Source organism: Callospermophilus lateralis, chromosome 7 (assembly GCF_048772815.1).
Source record: "Callospermophilus lateralis isolate mCalLat2 chromosome 7, mCalLat2.hap1, whole genome shotgun sequence".
NCBI lineage: Eukaryota > Metazoa > Chordata > Mammalia > Rodentia > Sciuridae > Callospermophilus > Callospermophilus lateralis.
In genome coordinates, this window is record NC_135311.1 from 81,315,440 (window position 1) to 81,333,627 (window position 18,188).

At 38.8% G+C, this 18,188-nt stretch overlaps 1 protein-coding gene across 5 annotated transcripts in view; it reads right to left on the reverse strand.

Annotated features, from left to right (window-relative positions):
- The window catches only part of Ak5 (adenylate kinase 5), a 254,755-nt gene that overhangs the window by 73,277 nt on the left and 163,290 nt on the right, over positions 1–18,188 (reverse strand). The window contains exons 9-10 of one of the 5 annotated variants that reach the window (XM_077110120.1): positions 10,932–10,946; positions 9,642–9,681 (exon numbers count right to left, since the gene is read on the reverse strand). The exons of the other annotated variants lie outside the window; for them this stretch is intronic. Of the exons in view, the coding sequence (XP_076966235.1) occupies positions 9,642–9,681; positions 10,932–10,946 (55 nt within the window). The remainder of the gene's footprint in view (positions 1–9,641; positions 9,682–10,931; positions 10,947–18,188) is intronic. 5 annotated transcript variants of the gene reach the window in all.

Sequence of the window (18,188 nt, forward strand, 5' to 3'; positions counted from 1 at the left end):
CAAAAACATAACAAAAGGGATTTCAAACATATTCCTAGTTTTTGAGACAATGTCTTTTCTTACTTCAACTAGCACCAAGCAAATAGCACAAATTCTAAAAAATCATGAACCACAAAATGCTAGCATATGATTTTCCTAGATTTCCATTTAGATTGGTCTAGCGACTTGTCTTTGGTTATAAGTAACAGCAGGGCGGTGTGAGCCATGGTGGGACACAGAATGTTCAGGAGCTCTTGTAAGGGTCCATTTCATCGAGGAGCAGAATCTCGACAAAATAATACTGAAGACAGACCAAAACCAAAGGACACCGAAATTGATTTTTTTGGATTCTTTCCATTATGCCTGTTTAAAAAAAAACCAAAACACTGAAACACCTCACACGTAAACAGTTTTAGGAATGATGACTGGAACTGTTACTTAGATGGTACTGAGAGTGATTTTAACATGAATGTGATCTCGGGAAACGCTAGGAGGGAGGCAGGTTTGATATTCTCCGTGTTTCAGACAAGTAAGCTGTGTTGCAGAGGATGATATGGGGCTTACACCGGAGGCCAGGGGTTGGCTAGTTTCCTGAGTGGCAGGCCCTGCATTCTGCCTTCCTCCTGCAGCTTCCCCGGTGAATTGAGATGACAGGTGGTTGTGTGAAGCTCCCAAGGGAAAGGATCATAAACACTCAGGGTGTCATCTACATAGAAATAAAGGTGGGGGGTTCATTTGCTAATAGAGAAAGAGAAATCAAAGTCAAGTCATGCTTATCAGATGATTTGAGAATGAAATTTCCAAGTTTTACTGGTTAGCTGTGAAGGAGGTTTTTGAAGTCCCTTGATCAGCAGGAGAGTATTGAAAAATAAAAACATAACTCCGTTTTATCAGAAGGGAGAAGGAAACTGCTCTTGAAAAATGTTTTGAGTGTTTTTATAGTTCTTTTCAAAGCATGTTTTCATTTAAAGTAATGGGAAATCTGAAGAAAAAAAAAAAAGAATGGGAAGTGGTATGTAATTTAGTTACACCCAAGAATTTATTCTGCAGCAAGTCCCATTTCTCATTCACTGAAGTATACACAATTAGAGGTCTGCTTGCTGTGGAAGTACTTGTATAATTGAGTAAACAGGGATGAAGAATGGAGTGGATGCGAGGCTAACCTTTCTTCAGTCGTATTAAATTGTAGGTTCTCCACATGAGCCGATTTAAACAGTGGTTTACAGACCTAGTTCTCTAGGAGAAGGCAGTTTTCTTCTTTTATGGATAAATTGAAATGTTGGTGTCTCTAATCAGAAATTTTAAAGAAAAAAAAATTCCTCACTGTTTTCCTATAGATTCCTGTCTCACCATCTCAAATATGTGTCAACTTGACTCTCTGCTAGGAAATCATGAAAGGAACACGTTTCTTTTGTCCTCATCTACCATGTGGCAGCCCGGTCAAGAAGAGCTTTGTGAAGCTGGTGGTTTAAAGGGAAGAGATTTAGTTCCCATTCAGATTTCTTCCCATTTAAAGTTAATGTTGGTCATAAAATCACATCTGACTAGAAGCTTCCAAAGGAGAGTGATTTGGCCTTTATTTCATTGTAAAACAGAAAATGGCAAAGCTTAGTTTCAATCACTGGGAATTATAAGGCTTGCTTTTAGAACTTTGGGGGGGGGGCTATATATACACTCTTAGCAAAGTGGGAATCAGAGTATTAGAATAAAACGTGTTCTATGTGAGTTCATGTGTTTTTCAGGGAACAAAACATTACCCAAGTTTATCATCCTTTCTCTCACCAACTTTCTTTCTTTTTTTTTTTATTGGTTGCTCAAAACATTACATTGATCTTGAGATATCATATATCATACATTTGATTCAAATGGGGTATGAATTCTTATTTTTCCCATGTGTACAGATTGCAGGATCACATTGGTTACACAGCCACGTTTATACATACTGCCATACCAGTGTCTGTTGTATTCTGCTGCCCTTCCTATCCCCTTCCTATCCCCCCTCCCCTCCCCTCCCCTCCCATCATTTCTCTCTACCCCATCTACTGTAACTCCTTTCTCTCTCTCTCTTTTTTCCCTTCCCCCTCACATCCTCTTATATGTAATTTTGTATAACAATGAGGGTCTCCTTCCATCTTCCGTGCAATTTCCCTTCTCTCTCCCTTTCCCTCCCACCTCTCGTCCCTGCTTAATGGTAATCTTCTTCTCATGCTCTTCCTCCCTGCTGTTTTGAGTCACCTCCCTTATATTAAAGAAGACATTTGGCATTTGTTTTTTAGGGATTGGCTGGCTTCACTTAGCATAATCTGCTCTAATGCCATCCATTTCCCTGCAAATGCCATGATTTTTGTTATTTTTTTAGTGCTGAGTAATATTCCATTGTGTATAAATGCCACATTTTTTTAATCCATTCATCTATTGAAGGTCATCTAGGTTGGTTCCACAGTCTAGCTATTGTGAATTGTGCTGCTATGAACATTGATGTAGCTGTATCCCTGTAGTATGCTCTTTTTAGATCTTTTGGGAATAGTCCGAGAAGGAGAATAGCTGGATTGAATGGTGGTTCCATTCCCAGCTTTCCTAGGAATCTCCATACTGCTTTCCAAATTGGCCGCACCAATTTGCAGTCCCACCAGCAATGTACAAGTGTACCCTTTTCCCCACATCCTCGCCAGCACTTGCTATTGTTTGACTTCATAATGGCTGCCATTCTTACTGGAGTGAGATGGTATCTTAGAGTGGTTTTAATTTGCATTTCTCTGATTGCTAGAGATGGTGAGCATTTTTTTGTGTATTTGTTGATTGATTGTATATCCTTCTCTGAGAAGTGTCTGTTCATATCCTTGGCCCATTTGTTGATTGGGTTATTTGTTTTCTTGTTGTTTAATTTTATGAGTTCTTTGTATACTCTGGAGATTAGGGCTCTATCTGAAGTGTGAGGGGTAAAAATTTGTTCCCAGGATGTAGGCTCCCTATTTACCTCTCTTATTGTTTCTCTTGCTGAGAAAAAACTTTTTAGTTTGAGTAAGTCCCATTTGTTGATTCTTGATTTTAACTCTTGTGCTATGGAGATTAGAGCCAACTTTTTCTTCTATTAGACACAGAGTTTCTGGTTTGATATCAAGCTCCTTGATCCATTTTGAGTTAACTTTTGTGTATGGTGAGAGAAAGGGATTCAATTTCATTTTGTTGCATATGGATTTCCAGTTCTCCCAGCACCATTTGTTGAAGATGCTATCCTTTCTCTAGTGCATGCTTTTAGCACCTTTGTCTAATATAAGGTAGTTGTAATTTTGTCACCAACTTTCTTTAAAAAGAAGAGCAAAAGAGAAGGTCGGTCTGGATGAGAGGAGCAGGTGCAGGACAGAAGGACTCTCACAACTCCTCCTCCATTTCTCTTCCCTCTGGCTCCCCAGCTAGGTTCACAGGTGTACCCTAGTGCTTTCTCTGCAGTCTAAATTACTTCATGATCATCACCATTATACATGCAACGAACAGATTTCTACCTTTCCATCGACCACTCCTAAATATACAATCCAGTTCAACCTTGCTACTATGTCTCCCACTTTCCTCATTCCACCACCTGAATGTCTATTTTCAATTCTCTGAGATTCCAGAGGGTGAGGCTGATTGAGAGTGGAGCAGTGTTTATTAATAGCCATTGGGCTTTGAGCCCAAGAGATACTAAAGATGACATTCAGGATGGACTTGGGAATCAAAGAGGCAAGTTAGAGAAAGTGTTATTCCCACTAGAAACAATCTCTAGATTGGCCAAGAGGATATGAAAAGTAATCTTTGGGGCCTTTGAAAGAAAGAAAATTTCCCTATTTTAAAAGAAAGACATCCATGGGGAGAATCAGCCTCACTCTCTCCTTCTAAGTTTTGCAAGTGATTGTGGGAGATGCCATGTTTGAAGCCACACCACCTTGCTTCCATGAAGGGAGGAGGGCACATGGGCTGTGTGTAACTCTGTGTCACGGTTGGGCTAAACCTGGGACCATCTATCCACCTTGGACTGTGGTTAAGGGTGAAAGCATTTTTAATTATTTATGACATTTTTTTGTTAGGTTACTTGCAAGTGCAAGCAAGGTCACTGAACCCTGTTAAACTTACCCACAAGTGCAAAATCCTTTCTTGGGTGAATGATGGTGCAAGTATAGATGATATGCCTATTTACATAGAAAAATCTGAATACTCCACCAAAAGACTATTAGAACTAATAATGAATTCAGTGAAGTAGTAGGATATAAAGTCAGCATACAATATTCTAAACACCAATAATAGTTTGCTGAGAATAAAATCATGAAAACAATACCATTCATAATCAACTCATCCCTCCCCACACAACCCTAGGAATACAGTTAGCTGAGAAAGTGAAAATCACAAAACACCAAAGAGATAAATTGAAGATGATCCTTAATGGTGGAAAGATCTCCCATGTTCCTGGATTGGAAAAATGGATGTTAAAATATCCATACCATCCAAAGCCATGTACCTCATCAAAAACCACAATGACATTTTTCACTGAATCAGAAAAAACATTCTAAAAATCACGTGGAAGCACAAAATACCCAAAACAATCTTGAGCAAAAATGGCAAAGCTGGAGGCATCGCAATATCTAATTTCAAGACATACTACAGAGCCACAGTAACAAAACCAGCATGGTATTGGCATAAAAATTGGAGCACAGAAACAGAATAGAGAACCCAGAATATAAACCCACGTATCTACAGCTGATGTTGACAAAGGTGTCAAGCGCACAATGAAGAAAGAACAGTCTCTTTTTTTTTTTTTAAAGAGAGAGAGAAGAGAGAGAATTTTTTAATATTTATTTTTCAGTTTTCGGTGGACACAACGTCTTTATTTTATTTTTATGTGGTGCTGAGGATCGAACCCAGCGCCCCGCGCATGCCAGGCGAGCACACTACCGCTTGAGCCACATCCCCAGCCCCAGAACAGTCTCTTTTAACAAATGGTGTAGGTAAAATTCAATATCCACATGAAGAAGACTGAAACTTGACCCCTATCTCTCAAAAATGAGAGATCTGGTCTCTCATTTTTGTATTTGTAAAAAAAAATCAACTAAAAATCTATTAAAGACATTAATGTAAGACCTGAAACTACTATAGAAAAATATAGGAGGAACATTTCAAGATATTGGTACAGGCAGTGAGTTTTTGGATAGGACTCAAAAATTGACAAATGAGTTTTCATCAAACTAAAATGTTTCTTCACAGAAAAGGAAACATTTGACAGAGTGAACAGATATTCTGCAGAATGGGAGAAATTATTTTCCAGCTATTCATCTGGCATAGAGTTAATATCATAAATAGATAAAGTACTAAAAACAAACAAAACCTGTGACCAAAAACAAGTAATCCAGTTAAAAGTGGGAAAATGACCTGAGTAAGCACTTCTCAAAAGAAGAAATACAAATGCCTAATAAATATATGAAAAAGATGCTCAGTATTATTAGCCATCATGGAAATGCAAATCAAGAGGTTCTTTCCACCATTAAGGATCTTCTTCTTACAAGAAGATACCCTCTTCACCCCAGTAAAAATATCTGTTTTCAAATAAAAATAAAAACACAAACAAAATCCCCTCAAATAATAAATGCTTATGAGGATGTGGAGTAAAAAGAACCCTTATACATCGCTGCTGGTGGAAACGTAAATTAGTACAGCTTCAATTGAAAGCAGAGTCTTCAAGAAATTAAAGTAAGGCTGGGGAAATAGCTCAGTTGGTTGAATCTTGCCTAGCCCTGGGTTCAATCCCAGCACCACCAAAAAAAAAAAAAAAAAAAAAAAGAATGTTTTGGGCTGGGGTTGTGGCTCAGAGGTATAGCACTTGCCTAGCATGTGTGAGGTACTGGGTTTGATTCTCAGTACCACATATAAATAAATGAATAAAATAAAGGTCCATCAATAACTAAAAAATTTTTTAAAAAACAAATTAAACCAGAACTACAATGTGATCCAGCTAGTCTACTCTTGGGCACATATCTAAAGAATAAAGTCAGCATACTAAAGAGGTACCTGAATGCCCAGGTATATTACAGTGGTAAGTAGTATAATAATACAATAACAATACAATAACTAAGGTATGTAATCAGCTCAGGTGCTTGCCCACAGATGAATGAATAGAAAAAATATGGCATATATACACATAGGCTACTATTCAGCCATACAGAAGAATAAAATCCTGTAATTTGCTGCAACATGATGGAACTAGAGGACATTGTTTTAAGTGAAATCAGTTGGGCACAGAAGGAAAAGTATTACATGTTTTCTCTCATATGTAGAAACTGAAAAAAAAAAAAGAAAGACCTGAAAGTAGAAGAGAGATTACTAGGGACTAGGAAGGGTGCTAGAGGAATGGAAGTATGGAGAGAGGGAAGAACAGGATCAGTGTATGATGCATGCATATACGTAATTATCATTGTGAATCCCTTGAATCTGTACAATTAGTATGTGTTAATAATAATAATAATAATAATAATAATAACCCAAAGGGATGGCCCCATGCCTTCTCTTGTGAGGCTACAATGAAGTTTAGAGAGTATATAGTATGGTATTTCCCTACAATGGCTATCACAGTATTTATGGTCCCACATGCTCTTCCAGAATCTTCTTACTCCCCCATCAAGAAATGTAGTTTGAGCTGGGCACCGCGTGCACACCCTCAATCCCAGCGGCTTGGTAGATTGAAGCAGAAGGATGACAAGTTCAAAGCCAGCCTCAGCAAGTCAGAGGTGCCCTCAGCAATCCAGTGAGACCCTGTCTTTAAATAAAACCTTAAAAAGGGCTGGAGATGTGGCTCAGTGGTTAAGCACTCCTGGGTTTAATCCCTGGTACCAAAAAAAAAGAAAGAAAAGAAAAGAAGAAATGATGTAGTCTGCTATAGTTTGGAGCTTGAATGTCTCCAAAAGCCTTACACTGTTAAAAGCTTGGTCCTCAGGATGGCATTATTGGAAGCTGGTAAAACTTGCAGGAAATAAGGCCTAGTGCAAAGTCTTTAGGTCATTGTCAGCATTCCCTTGAAAGGGACTGTGGGACCCTGAACACTTTTTCTTCCCTTTGCTCCCTGGCTCATGATACAGGGGGCTGTGCCTTGCCATGTGCAGCCACCATGATGTGCTGCCTTGCCAGGCACACAGTGATGGGGACAACTGATGATGGAGGAAAACCTTCCAAGCTGGGAGCCCAGATATCTTTTCTCTATTAAAACACACACACACACATAAACACACACACACACACACACACACACACACACACACACGTTTGTATATATATAAAAAAATTTATGACCTTAAAATAAGAAAATTCAAAATCATGAAGACAAATTATGGCAATTATATTGTATTTGTATCCATAAGGTATACGTTCTCTTGCAAATTGAAAAGCTGTACTTGAATCACCACAGAGACCAAACTTGTCAAATAATTATTTTCTATTCAAATTAGTTTTTATTTATGCATATTCTAGTCCTGTGCCTCCAATATATTTTGCCTTGTTTTTCCTTGCATGCAGTAGGTGCTCAAGGGTTGCTGGCAGAAAAAAGCATCACTTATTGAATTCCTGCTAGGTACTACAACAGATGCTGTCACAGCTCTCTTATTATCTTATGCTAATAGCACAACATTGGCTTTATTATTCTTCACTTAAAAGTGAGACATTAGGGGCTGGGGATGTGGCTCAGTGGTAAAGTGAAGTGTCTGTCTGGAATGCTCAAAGCCCTGTGTTAGACCCCCAGCACCACATACAAAAAAGAGAAGTGAGAACATTACTATATTAAGTCCAAAATTTTCAGTTCTGAAAATATTTCAAGGAAATTGATACAAGCACATTAAAATAGTTTGGAAATCATAATCTAGCATCTATATCTTATTATATTGGTTGATATGTATTAATACTATAATTATTTTATTATAGCATAATTATTTTATTAATATAATTCTATAACATTATATATTATACTTAAGTTTTTAAAATTTTTTTAGTTGTTGATAGATCTTTATTTTATTTATTTATATGTGGTGCTGAGAATCGAACCCAGTGCCTCACACATGCCAGGCAAGTGCGCTACTGCTGAGCCATCCCCTATATTTAAGTTTTGATAGGTGTTTTACATCTGGGACAGTGGGATGAAAATGAATTAAAGCTATGAATTTTTTACTTTACAGTTTTACCTACCTTAAGAGAGAAAAAGGCATATTGGTGTTTTAAAGAGAGTTTTGACATTTGTCCTTTTCCAATCTCAAATTTTCATGCTTCTCTGCACTGTTATTTTGCAGATCTTCTCATTTAGAGGTGACTATTTTTCCCTGTGCTTGAACTTGTGCCAGTCAATGGAATAAAGAAGAGGCTAGGGCTACAGCTCAGTGGCAGAACACTTGCCTAGCATATGTGAGGCTGGGTTTGAACCTTAGAGCCACATTAAAAAAATAAAATAAAATAAAATAAAATAAAATAAAATAAAATAAAATAAAATAAAATAAAAACATGCTGACCACCTGCAACTACAAAATATTTTAAAAAAAGGAAGAAGAAGAGGTGATGGTGTGCGGATTCCAAAATGGATGAGAGATGACGTGGAGCAAAATTTGAGTTATTCTAGTGGAGGTCGTCCCAGACCACCAAGGCCCTGGCAGACCCAGCAGCTGGCCACATGTATTGAGTAGGGCTCTATCAGAAAAACAGAGCCACTTGTCTATTTATGTCCATGTCCACGTCTCTGCTTCTACCTATGAGATTTATTGCACAATTGTGGGTAGACAAGTCTGAAATCCATAGGGCAGGTTGGTAGGCTGGAAAGTCTGTCAGGAACTGACAATGGCAAAGCACAAAATTCCCTCTTTCTTGGGGAACCTCAGTTTCACCTGATTGGATGAGGTTCCCCCAGGTTATGGAGGATAATCTGTACTTAATGTCAACCAATTGTAGATGTTAGTCACATCTACAAAACACCTGCACAGCAAAACCTAGGTAAGGATTTGCTTAAATAACTGGGTACACAGCTTAGCAAAGTTAACACATAAAACTGACCATCACACTGTGGAGGTGGGAGTGACTGAGATCAGCCATGCCCCGCCTTAATCAGTAGAACCACCTAGTGTCCAACCCAGTGTCCAACCTTACTGTATCAAGAGAAATAATAAATGGATGCTGTTTTAGGTTACGAAGTTCCACATAGTGACACGGCAGCACTTAACTAAACATATAGCATTTCTTACTTTGAAATGACATTTGAAAAATCCTTTAGCCCAAGGACTTTTGCCCTTTCTTGTTCAGCTCTGCTATAATTTCCCCAAGACAGCGCAGAGGACAGCTACAGGGTGGTTTCCAGAGTGACCTCGCCTGGCTGTGGGCCTCCTGGAAATATGTTGTACTTGGAAGCCAGCCTTTGTGTCTTCTCTTTGTCTTAAAATCTTAGCACAAAACTCCACAGGAGGTAAAGAGAAACATTTTTCTGGCTTTTGAAAAGCTTCTGGCAAAGAGTATTTGGGGAATGTTTAAAAGTCACAATGACATCATCTAGAAAGCACACATTCAACCCACCATCAAAACAGCAGCAGGTACAAGAGCCAAGGAAACTGGTCTGCTCTTTTCTATGTCTAGAAGTCCTTTATACATAATGCAGTACAGAGAAAAGATGCAACCGTCAGAAGGGGAAATAATAGAGGCTTGGATAAGACAAATCTACTTGAGAGTTAACCCTTCAAAGTTAGGGCATTCAGAATGGAGAACTGGATCCCCAGGACTGACAGAAGGCATCCCTGTCTCCATGGGGCTGTCTCTGAGTCACAGCTGCCAGCCATGTGCAGATCTGCAGTTGTACACTGCACAAATATTCTTGGCCAAGGGGCCAAGTGGGAATGAATCTCACTAACCTATGCGCCCCCAACAGATGTGGACGCTTGGATGGGGGTGTTTTTCTTTAATCTGTACAAAGTTTCAATATGAGCCAACAGTTGTCCAACCTGAGGTGAAGTTTTATCACCACCTCTCACCACCTTTTTAAGTATTCAGAATAGGAAATAAAGAAAGTATGGAGAAAGAAAGCAAATCAACTTTACAGGTTTTGCAAATACACCTCTGTGGTATCAGTCAGAGGCTGCAACCTCACAGCCCCAGTCCCTATGGCAGTCTGAATTAACATACACTGCATTTATATATAAGCTGGGGACTTGCTGTGTGAACTTATGCCAGTCCTCTAAGTCCCCTGCCCCTGAGCCTACCCCAGTGCTTTACGCCTTGTCTGTCAACATTCTGGAGAGGTCACTGCTGCTTTGCCTCCTTTGCTGATTGGCAACAGAAGAAACCCCCCCCCCCCCATTTTTTTACATGAGGATAAGGTGGTGAGGATGGGTGAGGTGTGAAAAGAAGGAAACTACAAATCTATGATGAAACTGCTCACCCCCCAGGAGAGGTGCAGGGCAGGTCTTCTCAGACACACCTTAGGAGTTCAGAGCAGTCTCCCCACCCTGAAGTTGCAAGACACCAAACCCTTAAAGAATAATGGGAATATTCTGAAGTCTGGAATCAGTCCTCTCATCAACGCCTCTTCATGTCTTTTCTGTATATGTACACAATTAAAGAATTAATAGCTCTGAAGAGGAGTAAGTATGGAGGAGATTATGCCACGGATTTGACACATTTGTAATTATTTTAGAGAAAAAAATCAGCTATGGAATTACCATATGTGAACTAGATGATCTGTAGTTATATTTTGTTGCAAAAAATTTTTTTACCTTTGAACATCAGTTTCATGAAATCACATTTATAAGTCATCAGCCTTGGATATACAGGGCGCTCTTGTTCTACAGGCCCTGCATAAAACAGAAGTGTAAGGGATGGAAAGAGGGATTCTTGTGGTTGTAAATATGTCCCCAGAAATCCTGGGGAGAATGGAATCAAGAGCATCTACATTACAAAGAAGGAAATGATACACTGTCCAGTGTATCCTTAACACTGATCCTTAACCATACCAGACAGGACTGTATAGAGATTTCATGTGCTTGGCTCCATCCATCAATGAATAAATAAGGAAACTAGATACTATTTTTACGAAAGTGTATGTTAGTATGTATTGCAAGAGTTAGTATATGTTGTATGTCCAAATCCAAAGTAATATCATCCCACAGAAACCACTGTATTTTCTTGAAATTTCAATGTCCAAAATTAATGTGATGCTTTACATGATGGAGAATATTTTCATCACAACTACTGGCAATGCAATGTTAGAAAAAGTATTGGGATTAGGTCCAGTCTTCTCTGTGTGCTTTGGGGAATGCAAATGAGCCCTTACTCAACGCTGAGGGCCCACTCTGTCAGGAACTATGCCTAGGCTGGGGGGACAATGTCCCAGTCCTTACAGAGCCTGGTGTTTACTTAAAGAGATCGATATTAAGCATATAATTAAATGTATATTAAAATGGATGTACATAAAATGCAGGGTTCTGGGAAAATTAATACAGGAGCTCTGATATGGACTGGGATTGGGGAGTAGCCTCTGTTGGCCAAGTAGGGAAAAGAGAAAGGTGGGTGGTGGGCAAAGACAAGAATACCCCAGGAAGAGCACTTAGCTGAGGCTCGGAGCTGTGGGGAGGGTGCACAAGGTACCCGGCAGAGCCTCGTGGGCCACAGTAGGGCCTTGGGTTTTATCCCAGGACAATCAGGAGGACACTGGAGGGGCAGCAAGCTGGGTTGTGACATAATCTGTGTTGTGTTTTTATAAAGATCACTGTAGATTCCATGCAGAGCATGAACCTGGAGGTTTTGTTCTAACGTGTGGAGAACAACGGCCACTCCAGAGTAGGTTTCTAAGAGGAAATGAGACATCCGAAGTGTTTTGTAAACAGTCAATTCTCGTCCAAATGCAGTGTTATTACATTCTTACTATGTCAAGGCAGGCGATGTTTTACTCATGTCTTCAGAAAAATCATGTCTCTTGTTTAAGGTTATAAAATAGGTTTGGGCTCAAATCCAGTGCTAGAAACCACCCACTATTGCCACCCACGCCTCTGATACAGGCTCCACTCCACCGCCTCAAAATTCTTTGTCGCAAAGGTCATCAAAGAGCATTCTGAGGTGAAACCTGAGGCTCCTAACCAGAAAGGACTACTCCAGCATTTCAGCTCAGCACAGAGTGGGTGACTGGGACTTGCTGGTTAAAAGGCAGAGAGAAGAAATGCAACGTCTTAGGAAAACCTTGTGGAAAATAACCCACTAAATGTATTATTTTCTTTTTCTTTTTTTTTTAAAAAGGGATGTTAGGTTCAAGAGCAACTATAGTACATTTACTTCTTCATTTTTTTTAACTTAATTGAGCAGTTGCCATGGCAACTCAAGAACAGACTACTCATTGCCTTCAATGAATTGCAGATACACATTTTTCATCTACTGAAATTTGCAGCAAGCTTTTAAAAAAAGGTAATCTTGATCTGTTGCTTTTTTTTTTCCCCTTGTCTGGTGTCAACATTCTCTCTCTACATGACCCTGCCGTGGCATCTCTTCATTTTCATGAATGAGAAAAAATGTAAGAAGAGGGGCGAGGGTTGGAAAATGGCATCAGGATTCAGACCTGCAGCCAGACAACAATGGAAGGGGCAGTTCCCTCTTTCCAAGAGGAGCACAAAGTCAGCACCTCCTTTCTTGGCAAAAGAGCTTCCAGAGACCATCTGAAGAACTCAATCCTGGAACCAGAGGGACTCAAGGAGCTGAGAAGCTGCTCTCCCTTGTTTTGATTATTTGTTCTCTTATTATTCCCTCTGCCTCTGCCCCATCCATGCCCTCCCCGCAAACCAGTTCCCACTTCTGTCCATTCTCCCCGAGGTTGCAACATTATATTCTTAAAATGCAGATCTGAGGGTATCTTCCTGCTTAAGACTGCCAGGGACCTTCTACTGCTACAGCTCACAAGGCCCTTCTGACCTGTACCAACCTATCTCCAGGCTCATTTGTGTCACTGTCTGCCTCCATATGTCCTTGGGTATGCACTGTCATTGATTCAGCCTGTTACCTTTACTTAGAATGACTTCTACCTACCTACTCAACACCTCTTGTTAAAAGACTCATTTGAAGCTTGAATTTGAGTCAATCTTCTACCACCCACTGGTATTAATTCCACCCTCTGATGTGCTCACAGAGTGTTGGATCTCTGTGATGATGTGTACTTCAAGTTCTGCCCTATATTAGAGTTAGTCGTATACTTTATTCATCTTTTCATCTTTCATAGTGCCTTGAACGTGGAAGGCAGAATGAGTGTGGTTCCCTCACCATTTTAATAACATGGCTACAATTTCTCAGGACTCTTCCCAGCACCCACCCTTCCTCTGTAATGTGATGCTGGCCCCAGGGGATTGGATCAGGAATGCACCTGCACCAATCTTGGACGATTAATATTCTTTCCAGGAATTTAGACTGTGAGGGACGGGGCTCTCTGCTGGGCAGACCAGTTGGTAGATACTTTTACCACCAGGGAAACAGGCCTGCACAGAGAAAAATGAGTTAATGCATAGAAGGGAGCACACATACAATAAAGGGAAATTCTTAATGGTCTTTCAGCACCTGGCTCCACACTCTCTCCAGGGCTCAGGTGCACTTTTTCTTGGTTTTATGAGATATTTTGAAAGCTCTACAATAAATTTACCTTTTTGCTGAAGCTAGGTTAAACAGTTTTTTTTTTTTTTTTTTAAATTGACTTGCAAACTAAAGAATCTTATCTAAGACACTCACATAATGAAGGAATGTTTTTGCAATTCTGGTCTTTCCCAGGAGACTGGCATCACTGAAAGCAAGGACAAAGTGAATCTTAATTAAGTTTTATAGCCTCCAAATCTAGCATAGTGCCTGATGTTCAGTAGGTGTTCAATATGTGCTTGCTGAATTGACATAATTGATATTTTCTTGAATCAAATGAGATGATATACAAAAAACATAAAGCACTCAATCAATGGGAACCAAATTTGTTATTGAACCAGTAATGCTGATCTCTGGCCCCTCACTCATTTCTCCTAGGAGGGGGAGAAGACAAACACAGTATTTTGGGGACTTCACCACTATTCAGAAGTCAGGCAGAGAGGAGGAGGAGGGTGCTAGTTATCAGCACTCTTTCAAATATTAAGAGAAGGTCACCCTCCAACTACCATAGCTTCTAGGACTTCTTTGAAATGTTCTACTAACTGAATTAGTAGAATTAGCTTACTCATTGAATACATTTTTATTATAATCACATTAGAGTGTGGAACCTTTGTGTTTAATAAAGAAAGGAATTTGGTACTAAATTGCAAATAAGGCAGCATAATTAAACTAGTCATAAGCATTGTAGAGGTCCTAATTTATACAGAATTGGTACAAATTACTTTTCTTTATTAAAGCAGGTTCAAGTTATTAGTAATAATTATCTTAACCTACCCAAAGAGTATTTTCAATAATTCAGTCTTGTGATTTATATATATATATATATATATATTTGTAGATGGATATAATACTTTTGTTTTATTTATTTTTATGTGGTGCTGAGGATTGAACCCAGTGCCTCACATATGCTAGGCAAGTGCTCTACCACTCAACTATAGCCTCAGCCCCCAGTCTTGTGATTTTAAAGCACAGAGAACAATGTCACTGTATTTTTTGAATGTGACTCTGAAATTGAGACTTAGAAAACATGCAAAACATTCAAATAATGGTGTTTTTACTACTTTTATGCAGCTATTCAAAAGTGGTGGTAAGGAAGTATATTAATATTGAAAAATTCATAACATTCTATGAATAGACAGGCAACTAAACAGTTGGTATACTGTGACCCAGTTTTATAAAAACATGTATGTAAGAATTTTAAATAAAAACTTGTGTTAACATGTTAGATAGCTTAAAATTAGGTGCCTGGTTAAAGATGATTTTCCTTTTAAGTATATTTTATAATTTCTAGAACATATTGAACATGTTTTGCTCAAGCACAAAATTTAAACATAAAATTCATTCATTCACTCATCTATCCAGTCATCCTTCCATCTGTCTGTCCATTTGACAAATATTAGTGAGGAACCTAGAATGTGTCATTCCTACTTAACCAAGGTGGGGCTGGGATTGTGGCTCAGTGGTAGAGTGCTCGCCTACTTAACCAAGGTCAAGGCAGGGAAAAGCACCTTGGCCTCATCAGCTTCTTGAGTGGAAGCTACTGCAAGAAGTTACTGTAGTGGATAATGTAGACCACCAACTCTCTTGTTGATGACTTTTGAACAGGATAAGAGGGTGTGGGAAAACAAGAAACGTTCTTAGTGGGAAGTCAGAAATGCTTTACTAAAGACTATCGTTTGTCCCCCTACTAAGAAAATGTTCAATTTTCTATTTCAAACAATATTCCTCAAACATTTTTCAATATCCCTCTGAATCATTTTAAACCAAGCTGAAATATAGTATATTTTTAGGATTGGCAAATGAACTTCCAAAAGACAGTGAAGATGATATTTCTTTCATTTTTTTATTGGGACCAAAGTTTGGGAAAAATAAATGTATGTTGTAGTCTTAATTGAGGTTTGATAAAAAGAAAAGAGTGCATTTATATGTAAAAATTCATTCTTTGTCTTGCTTTGTATATTTGCTGTGACATGACTATTACTCCAAATGCTCTTCACTTGATTTCTCTTTTGCAACAAAGCTAGCAATAATATAATCTCTTATCTATACCTTTTCTTATTTTGTGATTATGGTGACCCATAAAGTTTGGATCATTTTATTAGTATCTACCAGTACTAGTCACTGTATTTGAAAATTTCTTTGTTTTTGCCTCAATGACTACTTTATTAATAAAATTTGTATTCTTGGGCAAGTTCTAAAACTGTCATATATCTAAGATACTATGTGTATCTTGAGCCTAAATTGATGTTCTCTTCTTATCCTAAGACCATAAGATCTAGAGCCTTACCAGGTTTCCCTGCATGCCAATGTTTCTCCTTGGTACTTGCATTATACTGGCTTAAAGAGTACATGCTCTATTTTTTTAATATTTATTTTTTAGTTTTTTAAGTGGACACAATATCTTTATTTTACATTTATGTGGTGTGGAGGATCAAACTCAGTGCCTTAAGCATGCTAGGCGAGCACTCTACCACTGAGCCACAACCCCAGCCCCCTACATGCTCTATTTCTTTAAAATATGATGAAATGCAATTTAATGATTCAGAAGCTGAAATAGGAAAAGTTTAAAGAGATTCTTTCCTTTATGCTTCATGTTCAACTCTTTTTATTGATAATAATGGCCACCATTTATGATAATGAGGCCCGACTCCGTGCTAGACACCATATTAGCTGCTAGGGATGTAGAGGTGAACAAGGCAATACTCCATGAATATTTGTTAAACCATGATTCTCAAAGTGTGGACAATCAGCATCACCTGATTGTTAGAACTTGTTAGAAATACAAATTCTCAGACCTTACCTCAGACCTCTTGAATAAAAAACCATGACCCAGGGGAGCTGATGTTCCTTCAGGTTAAAGAATCATTGGGTTAATGAATGAATGAATGAAGACAGAGGCCTTTGGGATCTTCTAGTCTATTGGGGTGGTTAGGGGTGGTTGTAGGCCATTCAGAGAAATAAATTGGCAATAACAATTCCCCTAACCTACTGTAATAGGGAAAATGTAGAATTCCTCAAAATTGTTTATAGACTGGAGAGGCAATAAGGGGCTTAACCATTTAGGAACTTATAACCCAGGAAAGGAGCTTAAAATTAATCTTAAGAGCAAAACCATTAAAGGGTTTTAAAGGAAGAGAGTGATAAAATTAGGTCTATGTTTTAATTAGCTTACTTGTGTTCTTTGAAGAAAGGGAACAAGGTAATGTAGGAGACAAAGGCCTCAGGTCTTAGCACTCAGGAGGGAGGTTAAAGTCTGAAAACTATTAAAATTTGCTTGTGGGCAGTTGAATCACTAAATCATCTTGTATTCATGAAACCAAAAACCAGGATCCTATTTCCTACATAAGACATGTAGGTAGTTTGGGAAAAACAACAACAGGAAAATCTCTACGTTTTGGCATTGAGGGGTCTACTGAGAAATGACCAGTCTTTGCTTGTGGCAGGGTGAATAATGGCCCCTCAAAGAAGTTCATTGCCTAATCCTCAGAAGCAATATGTTGTCTTCTATGGAAAAAAGGAACTTTACGGAGGTGATTAAGGATTTGAGATGGAGAGATTTTCCTGATTATGTGGGGACAGAGCGTATCATAGGGGTGCTAGAGAGAGAGAGGCAGGAGGTCAGTCAAAATGGGGATAAAATGAAGCATTTGTGTGTGTATGTGGGCGGTAGTGGAGAAAGACTTGAGGAGACTATCTGCTAGCTTTAAGGTGATAGAGGGAGGCACAAGCTCAGTAGTTCAGCAGCCTCTAGAAGCTGGGAAAGGCAGGGAAATGGATTCTCCCATAGGATTCTATAAGAGGAAGGGGCTCCTGCCGACATGTTGGCTTTAGGACTTCTGTCCTGCAGAACTGTTAAGTGAAAAATTTGTGTTACTTTAAATCACTAAGTTTGTGGTAATTCTTTACATGATTAGCAATACCCTGCCTAATCATACTGCACTAATTATCCACCCTTGGATGAGCCTCCTACTCCAGCAACCCCCACGCACCCAGAGCTGTTCGCTTGTCTCATTTTTAATATAAGTGAATGACCATGGATCTCAAAATTTAGGAGGAAATCTTTGAGTAGGAAAGGAAGAGTTGGAAATAAGCAAATCCTAAGAAAATAAAAATAATGTAAGAGATGAAGAAAATTAAAAAGCAATCTAAATATTATTTTTTTTCTCAGAAAGATATGAGAAGCTATTAGATCTAGGAAGTAAAAACAGCAGAGTGTGGGAAAGGAACAGTTAGACAAGAAGGGCTCTTAAAAAGTAAAATATGATAGCTGAATTAAGTTTGATAGAGCAGTTGGCTAAGGAGAATTTAAGGAGTTTCCCAGAAAGCAGAACAAAGAATATGAAGCGAGAATGAAAGGATTAATTCAGGAAGCTTAACACTGGATTCTAAAACGCAAGAACAGAAATAGCTGAGAATAGGAAAAAAAGCAAAGAAAAAAGAAATTCTGTAAAATGTTCCAGGGTTGAAGGCTCTGAATCTCTGCATTGAAAGGTCACACCAAATGCCCAGCCCTGTGAATGAGAAAAGATCCACGTGAAGGCACCTCACTGGGGCACTTCAGAACA